At 50.7% G+C, this 14,345-nt stretch overlaps 1 protein-coding gene across 1 annotated transcript in view; it reads left to right on the forward strand.

Moving 5' to 3' along the window:
* Positions 1-3,932: 3,932 nt before the first annotated feature.
* GTF2F2 (general transcription factor IIF subunit 2) overlaps positions 3,933-14,345 on the forward strand; it is a 157,926-nt gene continuing 147,513 nt past the window's right edge. Inside the window, exon 1 of the mRNA XM_090025513.1 lies at positions 3,933-4,132. Within this exon, the coding sequence (XP_089881639.1) occupies positions 4,067-4,132 (66 nt within the window). The 5' untranslated portion in view covers positions 3,933-4,066. The remainder of the gene's footprint in view (positions 4,133-14,345) is intronic.

Here is a 14,345-nt window from a genome sequence, read left to right on the forward strand (position 1 = left end):
CCAGCAATCTACAGCTTGCAGGCCAAATCTGGCCCATGGAGACATTTATTCAGCCCATAGGGCAGGGCAGCTTTGGTGTCATTTTGGTGGTGAGGGTCTTTGCCAGAGTGGTGTTGAGAAGCAGCAGCACCACCACCACATGGGGAATGGGACTGTGGCTATGGTTGTGTGGACTGAGTCAGAAGCAGCTCAAGTTTGGAGCTAAGTTTGGTTAAGATATCCCCCTGCTGCCAACGTTGCTGACCCCTGGTGTAAGCAACATTTATTAGAATTAATGGCACAAGGTTATCTAAAATTTCATGTGTGTTGAAGAAATATATCCATCCTAAACTTTTTTAGTTTTTAGGTAGGGACAGGTTTGGTCTGATTATACGGACTGAGCTAAAACTGTAAGTAAGGAGAACCAGCTCCGCCATTCATTATGTACTCTTGGAAAATCATATTGGGCTCCAATCTCGCAAGGTACAAGCTCCTCTTAAAAACACCCTACTGGTTATAAATTGCTTGTTCTATCACAGTCCCTGATGTTCTGTTCTCTCCTTTAAAATGGAGGAGTCTATTGGGCCAATCCTGCACAGTACAGAGCTCTGTTCAAGTGCTGAACACCCTTGATTCTCATTGTATTTATACAGAAGCATCCACACAAAGGTTTAGACAAGAATAAGTCAAATAGTAAAATACAAATTAGTTCCGAATAAATACTTGAAGTCACTTGCAGAATTGTAATGTTTGGGCACCATACTCTGCAGGGAGTATTTCTTTGGTAAATACACTTGTCACCACATTTTGTCTTAATTCAGGAAAACATCTCTCTCATGTTCCAGTGAAAACTTCTAGTAATCTTATCTAAATTTGGGGCTAAAACTGAACGGGCAGTGCAAGCTTCATTCTAATCTCTTGGCCAGATTGTATAGACACCTGCAGTGATAATGGTGCACTAGTTCCAGCCCAAAGTTACAGGGAGTATGAGAGAACCAGGATTTGTTCTGTAATAGCTTTGATTGTGCCAACTGTACAGTTGGGAGAGAAGGTATTGTGCTTTTGGGCACAATATGTCCTTCCTCAAGTCATAGGCATTTTGTGCCTTAGAGTTTGTCTAGTACTTCTCCTAATTCCCTGGTGCTCAACCTCTGGCCAGATAAGGCCACAGAGCTGTTGTTTGGCCTGACTGCCCTGTGCCCCTCTGCCTGATCTGTCGCTTGGATTTTGGATGCCCTGCCCTAACCTGTGGGTCTCTTAATTGTTCCAGAAATTTGGCAGGGAGAGAGTGGTGGTAGCATTAATTTTTGCTTCCCTGTCACCATTCCTGGAGCTGTAGGGGAGTCCTGTGGTCCAGATAGTGGGGCCCAGTGCATTAGTGCTTGGGGGTCACTCTGTGGCTGGATCTGGTGTGTGAAGTCGCTGTAATGCCAGGCAATGGGCAGCCACATCTGAGGGTCACCTCAGGCTCATGAAAAGCCAGAAACTAGATCTGTCCAGGGAACAGAGTTGGGGTCCAGAGAGTCGGGCAGAGCACAAGGACAGGAAGGTAGCTGGGTCAGATGCCTGGGAGGTCAGGCCATACTTGAGTCAGGTATTGGGGAAGCCAGGAAGAGAGCAAGGGCATGAAGCCGGTTAGGCATCCAGGAGTTCAGGCCAGCGCAAACTAGACTAGACTATCCCCTAGATCAGGGTTGTCAACTGGGGATACGCATACCCCCATGGGTACTTGAGAAGGCCCTAGGGGGGTATATATGGGTATGTGGAAATGGGAGGGCTGCCATGCACCATCCTGCACTGCCTTGCAGGCACCACTTGCCTGGCCACATGTGGGGGACGCCACTTGCATGTGACGGCTGCTGCCGCTCTGTGTCCAGCCGCGCGCCACCCCCACCCCACCCCGTGTCCAGCTGCAAACCTTCACCCCCCCCTCCCCCATTTCCACATTCAGCTGCCAGGGCACACTGTAGGGCTGTGTGAAGCTTTGGGCGGTGATTCAATTCGGAGGAGATTTGGCCCAATTCAGCAGCTGAATCTCCAAATCCAAATCGAATCCCCCATCCCCAGCCTGCTCCCCCACCCTACTGACCCCCGCCTGCTCTCCCAGCCCCACCACGGCTTCCCTGCCTGCCCCAGCTCCTGGCCCTTTAAAGAAAAGCCCCAGTGCTCACTGGGTACTGCCAGGCAGAGGGGCAATCCCTGCTGCCCCCCACTGCCCTACTCTGTATGGGGGGCTGTGCCACGAGCCCCACCAACCCTCCCCGCTTCCCCAGTTCCCCCATGGGTGCCCCACCTGGCACAGCTCCAGCACCTTAAGAAAAAAAAATGAGAAAAGCCCTGGGACTCACCGCTCCTGCAGCAGCCTCTGGGCTTTGGCAGGCTTGTGGAAGAGCCCCCCACGTAGCACAGGGGGCAGTGGGGATCGCCCCCCTACCCAGCAGCACCCACTGAGTTGGGGCTTTTCTGTTACAAGTGCCAGGAGCTGGGGCCGGCAGGGCAGCCATTGCTGGGCAGGGGATGGGGCTGGCTGATTCGGAGGTTCGGCCGAATCGATTCAGGACAGCGATTTGAATCACTGAATTGAATCACTGTCCCCTGAATCAGCCAAATCCAGATCAAAAGCAAATACTAGCCTCTTCGCATTGGCCTAATACACTACTTCATGTCCAGCCACCAGGGCTACACCGATCCAAAAATGTTGAAAACTCCTGCCCTAGATCAATGGTTCTCAACCTTTTTTTTGTACCAGGACCCATTTGTAAACTTCAATGGCCAGTCCTGACCCAGTGCCCCTCACTCCCAACTCACTGCCCCCCCAAACCCCAGCCCCACAGTACGTGGGGCAGGGGGGCCCCCCAAGCAGTCCCTTGCAGGCTGCAGCTCTGTCAGCCTGCAAGAGGAAAACCTGTTTCCCATGTTTTTCTCCTTTCAAAGACAATCCATTTTTAAAGTTTGTTCACAACCTTCATATATTCTTGCGACCCACTTTGAGGTCATGACTCAGGGGTTGACTGTTCTCAGTCATGACAAGTGACAGAACCAGGGGCAATGGTCTTAAGCTGCAGCAAGGGAGGTTTAGGTTGGATATTAGGAAAAACTCTCTCACTAGGAGGGTGGTGAAGCAGTGAAACAGGTTACCCAGAGAAGGGGTGGACTCTCCATCCTTGGAGGTTTTTAAGGCCTAGCTCGACAAAGCCCTGACTAGGATGATCTAGTTGGGGATGGTCCTGGTTTGAGCAGGTGGTGGGACTAGATGACCCCCTGAGGTCCCTTCCAACCCTCTTGTCTATAATTATCTGATCTGGAAGGTCAGACAGAGCACGATGTCAAGAGCCCAGTGGGGCTAGGCTGGGTATGCACAGCATGAGGCAGCCGGAGACCAGCCGGGGCAGGACCCCACCAGGGTCAGTAACAGCACGAGCGGGGGGTGCAGCTGCCCAGATACAACACTAGGCCTTGCTGCCTAGACAGACAAAGCTCTTCTGGTAATGCGGTATCTTCTATTAGGCCTACTAAGTGGTTGGAAAAATTGTTCTTTGCAAACTTTCGGGCACAAATACTCTCCCCCAGGCATAGGGAGCTCCCCATGCTTAGGATCCCTATGCTGGAAGGAGCATGTTTGTATCCCAACGTTTGCAAAGAACAATTTTCCCAACTATTTAGTTGGTCTAATAGAAGATATCACATCACCCAAAGAGCCTTGTCTGCCTGTATCCTTGGCCCAAAACCAGAGCCCCTCGGCGTGTGCAACAGAGGCTCGCAGGTAAAGGACAGCCCAGCCCAGCGGAGCAGAGCAAGGGCAGCCTTCGTCCCCTGCGCAGCTCCCGGCGGGGGGGCTGGGGGCGGGGCACCAGGACGCACAAGTCCCCTGGCCCCGCCCCGACACATCCCCGCAGTGACGGTCGAAGCCCCCGGGAGAATCCTTCCCCTTTCCCGGCACAGGAAGTTTGGCCGACGCGGAACGCCGTAGTCTGGTGAGGTTCCTTCCGAGGTTGCCGGCAACAACCCGCGCGCGCGTGCGCAGCAGCGGCGGCGGCGTCTCGAGCTCTTCCCGCGCGTCCCCTGCCCCCACCCCCCCGCCGCCGCCATGAGCGACAAGGGGGAGCTGGACCTGACCGGGGCCAAGCAGAACACGGGCATGTGGCTGGTCAAGGTGAGAACTGGCCGGGGCTCCCAGGGCCACTGTGGTCCTGGTCCTGGTCCCTGCCCCTGCCCCATCGGCCGCTCGACTTTTGGCTACCGTGTCCTGCCGGCGCCCCCCTTCCGATCGTCTGCTCGGTTTTCTCCGCTGTGCCCTGTGTGCTGGTCTTTTGCCTGGTCTGCTTTGGCCCGCTCCGTGCCTCCCCCTGCCCCCATCGACCGCTCGACTTCCGGCTGCTTTGTCCTGTCCTGCCCTGCGCCCCCTTGTCTGACACGCTGCTCGGTTTCCGGCTGCTTTGCCCCTGCCTGGTGCTCCCCTTCCCTGATCTGTTGCTCGGGATTCTGCTGTTTTGCCGTGGCTGTCCCCCAGTCCCGTCCCGTCCCATCCCCCCACAGTCAGCCAGGCAGTTTTCGGCTACTCTGCCTTGCCATGCGCCCTCCTGTCTGGATCCTGGTTTTCTCTGATTAAAAAAAAAAAAATCCATTTTTTGGATTTAAAGTAACCCAAAATCCACTTCTTTCCATGATTAGAATGAGCCACCAGTATATATGTGTGTGTGTGTAGATAAAAGTATGGAAATATTTAGAGCACGGGTGTCCAACCCTTTTGAATGTGGGGCTGGATCATGAACTTTTTATCATCCAGTGGGCCAGTGAGCCATATTCAAACACCCTCTGTCCTGGGCCAGAGAGACCCTGCCTGTGTAGCCCTACTGCACCTGCCTGTTACTGCAAGGTTCATGGTAGCTGCTGGTGGGCAGGGGCAGGAGGGACCCATTCTGCATCCAGCCAGTTACTGCCCCAGAGACTGAAGGGGAGAAATAAATAGCTCCACATCTCCATCCCCTGAGCAGCACAGCCCCACGAGCCGGTGCTGCCTGACGGGGGCTGGAACGAGGTGACTGTTGCACCGCAGCCCCTCGCCCGCCCGCATGGCCCCGCTCACCGTGGTGCCCAGCCGCCCGCGCACGCAGCCCCGGTGGCCTCAGTGCTGTGAGCCCGGAGCATGCTGCTTTTCCTGGCCGGTGCTGACCCGGCTGTGTCCATCCCATCCGGAGCAGCATGTGGCTGAAGCCGGCTTCCCATGTGCTGCTGGGGACGGGAGGAGGCTGGCCGGGTCTGCACCGGACAGCAGAAGTGGCGGCAGAGCCATGTGCCGCTCAGGACGGGACAAGTCCAGCCAGAGCGGCAGGGGCTCAGCTGCATTTTCCCCCTACCTGCACCAGTCAGTCCACGTGGCTCTGCCACCACTTCTGCTGGCTGGTACTGACCTGGCTGGGCTCCTCCCATCTCCAGCAGCTTGTGGGAAGTCAGGTTCAGCTGCATGTTGCTCCGGATGAGACAGACCTGCTTGGGTTGGCACTAGCCAGCAGAGGTGGTGTCAGAGCTGTGTGCCACTCAGGACTGACTGGTGCAGGTAGGGGGAAAATGCAGCTGAGCCCCTGCTGCTCCGGCTGGACTCATCCTGTCCCGAGAGGCGCATGGCTACTTCTTTTCCCACATGCACTGTGTCGGCAACGTCAAGCTGACGCGGTGCGTGTGGGAACCTTGTTCCTTCAGTAGCCCTTCAGCAGCTATTAGGAAGCTGCTGAGGGGCTGGGGGAGGGACAAGGAGTGGAAACGAAAGTAAACAGTGTTTACTTTTGTTTCCCGTCGCAGCACTGCGGGCCTCAGAAAATGCCTTGGTGAGCCGTATGTTGGACAAGCCTGATCTAGAGAGAGAGAGATCTTCATATAGATATATGGATGCAAGTGATTTTTCATTCTAATTATGGAAAAAGGTGGATTTTTTGTGTTACATTTTTAATTCTGAAAACTGGGGATTTTTTTTAAATTGGAGAAAACAAGGATCCATGCTGATCAGCTGCTTGGCTTTCAATTCCCTGCCTGGCACTCCCTGTCCCCTCCCCTGATCTTCCTGTGTCCCTTGTGTTGCACCCCCACCACTCTGCTTTGATGGTGCTGAGCTATGGCATATGTGCTACAGCTTTGTAATCTTAAAACTTTTTCTAGGCAAGTCAAACTTAGGGAGCCGGTCATTTTAGCCAGTGCTGTTTTACACAGGTTAGAACAGCGTTTCTCAACCCATGGGTTGCGACTCAGAAGTGGGTCTCAATAATATATGAAAGGGTCATGGACAGACTTTAAAAATGGATACTCTAATGGAGAAAAACATGGCAAATGGTGGCTTTTCTGTTGCAGGCTGGCAATTTCCTCAAATGTCACCTCCTGCTCCACACATTGGGGAGCTGGGACCTGGAAGCAGAGGTAGTGGGCCAGTAGTGAGAGGTGCTGGGCTGGGACTGGCCATCGATGTGTGTTTAAAAATGGGTCCTGCTACAAAAAAGGCTGAGAACCACTGGGCTAGAAGGTGGCATGATGGTCAAAACAGACAAGTCCTGTTACATTTTCTACTACTGCTGAATTAGATGTGAATTACAGAGCCAGCGTTTCCTAAAATTGAGGAACCATAGCAGTGAACACTTGACTTTGTCTTAGGTGTGCTTAGTGTTTGAACTGTATATTAAACTTAGAGGGAAGACTTTTGTAACTAATTTCCCACACATAAGAATCACAAAGTTAGATGGGACCTAATAACGTTTTGGCAAACACCTGTCACACTAAACTAAAAGAGTCTCTAGAAATAAGACAATGGTTTCATAGTTGGTAGGGTTGGAAGGGACCTGAGTAGATCATTGAGTCTGACCCCCTGCTCTGGGCAGGAAAGAGTACTGGGGTCAAACGCCCCTGGCAAGGTGTCTATCTAGCCTCCTTTTAAAGACCCCCAGGGTAGGAGCGAGCACCACTTCGCTTGGAAGTTGGTTCCAGGTCCTAGCTGCCCTGACAGTGAAGTAGTGCCTCCTGATGTCTAGCCTGAATCTACTCTCTGTCAACTTATGGCTGTTATTCCTTGTTACTCCCAGTAGTGCTCGGGGGAATAGGGACTCTCCCATTGCCTGCTGGTTTCCCTTGGCCAGTTTATAGACAGCCACCAGATCCCCTCTCAGCCTTCTCTTGTGGAGGCTGAACAGGTTCAGGTCCCATAGCCTCTCCTCTTAGGGTCTGGCCTGCTGCCCCCTGATCATGTAAGTGGCCCTCCTCTGGACCCTCTCCATGTTGTCCACATCCCTCCTGAAGTGCAACGCCCAGAACTGGATGCAGTACTCCAACTGTGGCCTGACCAATATCGTATAGAAGGATCGCCTCCTTGGACCTGCTGAACATGCATCTGTGGATGCATGACAAGGTGCGGTTAGTCTTCCTGACTGCATCCCCACATTGGTGGCCCATGTTCATCTTGGAGTCTGTAATGACTTCAAGATCCTTCTCTGCCTCTGTACTGACAAGAAGGGAATTCCCTAGGTGCAGTACCCTGCACTTTTCAGTATTGAATCCCATCTTATTCTCACCTGCCCGGATCCAATTGCAGCCTGTACCTCCCTTCTAGCGTGCCCGCTTCTCCCCACATCTTAGTGTCATCTGTGAATTTGAACAAGGTGTTTTTCATTCCCTCGTCCAAGTCACTGATGAAGGTGTTGAACAGTGCAGACCAGAGGACTGAGCCCTGAAGGACCCCACTGCTCACATCCCTCCAGGTCAAAAATGACCCATCCACCACCACTCTTTTTGGGTGCGGCCCTTCAGCTAATCGATGACCCATTTGACTGTATAGGCATCAACACCTCAATTTCCTAATTTTTTAATGAGAATGGGGTGAGAGAGAGTGTCAAAGGCCTTCCTAAAGTCCAGAAAGACTATGTCTACTGCAACACCTGCATCCAAGGAATTTGGGACCTTGTCAAAGAAGGCCACCAGGTTGGTCTGACAGGACCTGCCTCTAATGAACCCATGTTGGTTGCCCCTAAGCATATACTCCCCTGCTTGTTTGCCTCTCACAGATGTACACCTGGATAATTTTCTCAAAGAGCTTCCCCAGGACTGAGATAAGACTAACAGGCCTATAATTTCCTGGGTCCTCCTTCCTCCCTTTCTTGAAAATGGGGACAACATTGACCCTTTTCCAGTCCTCCAGCACCTCACCAGAGCACTACGAGTGCTCGTAAAGCTGTGCCAGGACCACTGGGGATCCCAGCGAGGGGGATGACCTGGTCCCTGCTTTGAAAGGTGGAGGCAAAGAAATTGTTAAATAGGTTAGCTTTGTGGTCTGGTGAGACCACCAGATTTCCTAGCATGTCCTGCAGAGGCTCCACATTACCCAGAACCTTCTTTTTACCTCATATGTATTTAAAAAAGGACTCCTTACTGTCCTTGATCCGGGTTGCTAGTCCCAGTTCCATCTCTGCCTTGGCCTTCCTAACAGTCCCCCTACAATCCTGAGCAATGGAGGTATAGTCCTCCCTGGTGATGGCCCCTCCTTTCCATTGGGTGTAGGCCTCCTTTTTAGCTTTGAGGCGTTCGTGGATGCTTTTGGTTAGCTGTGGGGGCTTTTGAGCACTCTTGTCCCCTTTGATCCGTGTTGGGATTTGCCACCCTTTGGGGTTGGAGGTCATTCTCTTTCAGGAATGATTGCTATTCTTGGACTTCCAACTCCCCAGCCCTCCGGGACCTCAGTGCCTCTCCTACTAGTCTCCTTAGCTCAATGAAATCCACCCTCCTGAAATCCAGGGCTGCTGTCTTGCAGCAGGCCTTTGCCACCCTGCATTGGATGTTGAATTCCAATAGGCTTTGTGTAATGCAGCAGTGTTCAAGCTTTTGGTTCCATGGGCTGGATGAATGGTGCAGGGCTGGTCTGTGCACTGGATTGGGCCCTGGGGTCTGGTACTACCCCTCCTGCTCCTACATGCTGGGGTTGGGTCATGGTGGATCAACACAGTTGGGGCTCCAGGGGCCCAGCTCCTGCTCCCTACACAGTTAGGGCTCCAGGGGCCCAGCGCTGGGCTAGGTGGTCTGGGTGCTGGGATTTGGCACCTGATGTAATGCACAGGGCTTGGACTTTCCATGGATCCAATAACACTCCCCTTCCACGAATTGCTGGACCCATGGTGGTCCATGACCTAGGGTTGAGGACCCCTGATGTAATGCGTCTTTGCTAAAGTGGATCACAGCAACAGGGCCATTGCCATCAGCTGGGGCAAATGAAATAAGATTGGCAGGTTGTTCCTGGGGGAGGAAGTCCTGTTGAGAAATAGTTTCATAGATTTCATGGATTTCTAGAGTCGGAAGGGACCTGGTAGATCATCGGGTCTGACCCCCTGCTCCAGGCAAGAAAGAGCGCTGGGGTTAGATAACCCCAGCCAGATGCCTGTCTCATCTCCTCTTGAACACCTCCCTTGGAAGCCCATTTCATATTTTGGCAACCTTTACCGTAAAGAATGTCTTCCTTATGTCCAATCTAAATCTGTTCTTCAGTTTTTGCCCATTATTCCTGGTAACCCCAAGGGGTGCCCTGGTAAACAGTGTCCCCTATTCCCTGCTCCCCCTCCCCGCCCCCCGATGAGTTTGTAGGTAGCTACAAGATCGCCTCTCAGCCTTCTCTTGCAGAGGCTGAAGAGATTCAAATCCCTCAGTCTGTCTTCATAGGGTCTTACCTGCAGGCCCTCAACCATACGAGTAGCCATCCTCTGGTCCCTCTCAAGGTTATCCACTTCCCTCTTGAAGTGCAGTGCTCAAAACTGGACACAGTACTCCATCTGTAGCCTCACCAATGCCGCATAGACGGGAAGTATCACTTCCCTAAACCTGCTTGTGATACTCCTGCTGATGCAAGAAAGAGTGTGGTTACCCTTGCTTATTACCTCGTCACGCTGGCGACTCATGTTCATTGTTGTATCAACCAGGACTCCGAGATCTCTTTACACTGTTGTAGTACTCAGAATGGTACCCTCCAATCTATAGGTGTGTTGGAGATTCTTTCTCCCCAGGTGCATCACCTTGCATTTATCCTTGTTGAATTGCATCTTATTCTGATCTGCCCACTTCCCCAGTCTGTCCAAATCTTCCTGAATTCGCTCCCTACCCTCCAGTGTTTACTGTGCCCCATAGTTTAGTGTCATCTGTGAATTTGGACAAGGTGCTTTCAACACCTTCATCCAAATCACTGACGAAGATATTAAAACAGTACTGGTCCAAGGACAGAGCCTTTGGAGACACCGCTGCCCACACCCCTCCAGGGAGAAACCAAACCTTCCACCACCACTCTCTGGGTGCGTCCCATAAGCCAGTTTTTCACCCACCTTACTGTGAAAAAGTCCACATCACAGCTACTTAGTTTGCTCGTAAGAAGTGGGTGCAACACCATGTCAAAAGCCATTTTAAAAATCCAGGTAAATAATATGTACTTCCTCCCCTGTAGCTAAGCACTTCGGGACCTGGTTATAAAAAGAGAACAGGTTAGTCAGGCAGGATCTGCCTGCTATAAACCTGTGCTGGTTGCCCCTTACCATTGTGTTACCTACTGGTCCCCTGCAAATGTGATCCTTTATGATTTTTTTCTAAGGTCTTGCTGAGAATAGAGGTGAGGCTGACTGGCCTATAATTACCTGGGTCCTCCTTCCTCCCCTTCTTTAAGATAGGGACCATGATGGCCCTTTTCCAGTTCTCTGGGACCTGTCCCAAGTGCCATGAACACTCAAACAGCTGCGGCAGTGGTTCTGCTATGTCATCTGCCAATTCCTTTAGTACCCTTGGGTGAAGATCATTGGGGCCTGCCAACTTAAATACATCCAACCCTTCCAAGTGACCCTTTGCTAGGTCAGTGCTGACCATGGAGCAGAAATGCCACTGTCTCTGTCTCTCCCCAGAAATCTGCCCCTGCCAGCTTGAGACACTGGGGCCAGATTCCTAAGGGTGGGGGGATTTTCCTCCCTGCCTAGGGGACAAAAGCTGATGCCTTGGGTGTGGTCCCTCTGGTTACCTGGATGGGGGGAGGGAAAAGACCCTGCTCACCTGCCCAGTTAAACCAGTGATGCTTTTTAAATTGATTGGCTAGTTGCCAACACTGCTGGCTTCTATTGGACTGGGCTGCTGAGGTCAGAAAGGCTATATAAGGGCCTGGTCCAAGAAAAAGTCGGGAGAAGCCGTTTTATAAGCATGGCACAAGCCTCAGGACACAGGGAGGGAGTCTGATCCATCTGAAACTCTCTCTCTGCAAATCTCTGAGCCAGATCACTACCATCTTCTGCATGATACTTGTAAGTGTTTCTAGAGAGCTAGTCAGCTCACAGTGATGCAGTTACGTATCAAACGGCTACCTCAGCCAGACTGTTTTGCTCAATGGTAATCCCTTGATAGTGCTCTACCTCTTACCCTATTCTACCTCACCCTGTCAGGAGCAGTAAAGTTCTTTGTGGCTGGTGTAGGAGACTTATTGAGGAGTGGGCTTAATTATGCCTAGGAGGCCCCTTGGGTCTGCGGACTAAGGGAGACTATTTTTGGCCCCCGACTTGGGAAGGTACCCCAAGTTCTTGTATAGGGTCGAGTACCCATAGGACTATTAGGCCTGTGTTTCCCCGAGGACACAGAACCGAGAGAGTCCCTTCTCGGGGTGATGGCAGCACATGGTACCCCCAGACTCTGTGGTGGGGCTCGAAAGCGGGTCTGCCCCTGGAGAGATGCATGGAGCCTGAAAGGAGATGCATGGAGCCTGAAAGGTGGACGGGGGTAGTAAGGTGGGAGGCTCCACACAGGAACTCCCCCTACTGGCCCACCACAGACTGTTGGTGGATTGGTATTACTCTCATTCCAGACTAAAGACTCATTGGGAGGTGCATTTGTATCCGTGCCCAGGAAAACGGAAGCAAAGAAATTATTTAAGAGCTCTGCTTTTTCCATTCTATCAGTTATGAGTTGCCCTAGTCCATTGTGTAGCAGCCCTATATTACCCTGTGCCTTCTTCCTGCTCCCTATGTACTTAAAGAAGGACTTTTTGTTATCCTTAATCTTTGTTGCCAACTTGAGTTCCGTATCTGCTTTGGCTTTTCTCACTGCTTCCCTGGAAGCGTGATCCAAGTAGGTATACTTCTCCTTGGCGACTGCCCCCTGCTTCCACAGCCTGTAGGCCTCTTTTTTCTCTGAAGGCTCTCCTGGATTTCCCTGCTCAGCCAAGAAGGTTTGGCTCTTGCCTCCCTTTGCATGTACTGGAATGGTGTCCCTCTGTGCCTGTAGGATCAGTCCCTTGAGGAACTCCCAACCTTCTTGGGCCCCCATCTCACAGATGCGATTACCCCTCAGTTTCACCCTAACCCAGGAGTGTCCAACCTTTTTGAATGCGGGGCCGGATCATGAACTTTTTATCACCCGGTGAATGTGGGGCTGGTGAGCCATATTCAGAGACCTCACAGGACGTGGTATCACATCAGGAAGTGATGTCACATGACCTTTGACACCAATGAAGTTGCAGGAAGTGACAATGAAATGGGTCTGGAAATGTGGTTTAAAATCCAAAATAAAAACAATATTAAAAGCAACAATGAAATAATACCAAATACTTGACTAAAATAAACACTTTTGCATAATACATAATGAAACAAACATAATGCAAGTTGACAGATCAAATGTGGAAAAGATATCAGCCAGAGTAGAAACTAATCAAAGGTGGAGGGATGTGTCTTGGTGGGAGACACCTGTGTGGCACTTTGCAGCCTCTGCTGCTTGCTGCCTTGCAGGGGGTGGGCGGGCGGGAAGGGAGGAGGGAGTATATATACTCACACTATATGCAGTAAAATAGAGATATATGTTATACACATGCACATGAAACCAAAGATCATACATCCTCATTTATGATGCCTTTGCTGTTTGTAAATCATTAAAAGCGATTTTGACTAGTTGAGTAAAAAAATAAGTGTCTAGAATGGGTAAGAAAAGAGAGTGCAGGTAGGTAGAGATCTCTTTAAATCATAAGCTCTGTGGCAGAGACCATAGCCTTGTTCTTTATTTGTACAGTGCCTAGCATGATGACTGTAAACAGGGCTTTTAGAGGGAGAGTGGTGAGGGGAAGAGAGGAGTCTTACCTTCCCAGCTGTCCATACTCTGGCAGTAGCTGCTACTGCTGTGGCAGCAGTTCAGGTTGGAGGAATAGATAGTGGCACAGGCTCCCTGGGTATGGCTTCTGGTGTCCATTCCCCCTTCCCCAGGCACAAGGCTGTGCCTCCTATGACAGCCTGTGGGGAGAGGAGTGGGTGTCATTCCACCCCTTTCTTCCCCCAGATATACTGCTGGGCATGGAGCTGTGCTTGCCTGACTCCTGTGGCTGCGTGGTGCAGGGCTGTCCCTGTTGTGGTAGACTCCTGGGAGGAGGGGGCTATCCTAGAGCCCCATCTAAGTGGACACTGAGGGCTGGTGTCAGCCCTTCCTTCTCCACGCCTCCACTATTATAATACTGTGTCAGCTCTTTCCCTGTGTATTCATGTTGTAAATCATTGTGGAGGAGGCTGGCATCCTTGTTCACAAAGAATAAAGAAAGATTTTGTGTCATCTAAGATCTTAAATGTTGGGTAGTTCCAGGGATTCAGCCGTGTTGGTCTACAGGCAAAAATATTTAGAGCTCTTGGCAGAGGTGATTTCTTTTATTAGACAGACCAACTAAATAGTTGCAATTTTTTTTCAAGATTTCACTTGCACACAATCTGTCGATTCTCCTTTGTCTGGGGGAAGGCTCATGGGTCTGAAAGCTTGCAATTTTTTAAATTTGTTTTCATTTAATTTTTTTTCAACTATTTAGTTGGTCTAATAAAAGATATCACTTCTACCAAGAGTTCTGAGTAAGTGTTGAGTACACTTTTTGTTGGAGTGCTGTTAGTGACACATGGCCTCAAGTAAACACTTTGGGGTTTGTTTGTTTTTTCAGAATCCAAGCTGAGCATTTTTAATAGCATGTTTCTTTGTAGAGTCAGATTGCAGATTCCCAAGCCAGCTATTACTGTTTCCAACCTCTCCATTTTGGGGAACAGCATTGAATGGATCTCAGTCCTTTTCTAGTACCTGGCTACGGTTGGGGATTGCATGTGTGTAAACCAATTGAAGTTGAGTCCAAACAAGAGAGGTGATGGTGGTTGGCAGACCTCATACCGGGGTTCCTGGTTTACTCTGATTAAAAAAAAAAAAATCCCCAATTTTCAGATTTAAAGAAGTAATCCCAAATGCACATTCTTCTGTGATTAGCATGAAACACCATTATATATCTATATCTGTATCTTAGTGGTGCTTCATTTTAATCATGGAAAAATACGGATTTGGGTTACTTTTTTTTAAAGCCAAAAATTGGGAGT

This window comes from Crocodylus siamensis, chromosome 1 (genome assembly GCF_052110815.1).
Source record: "Crocodylus siamensis isolate JL-2025a chromosome 1, ASM5211081v1, whole genome shotgun sequence".
Lineage (NCBI taxonomy): Eukaryota > Metazoa > Chordata > Crocodylia > Crocodylidae > Crocodylus > Crocodylus siamensis.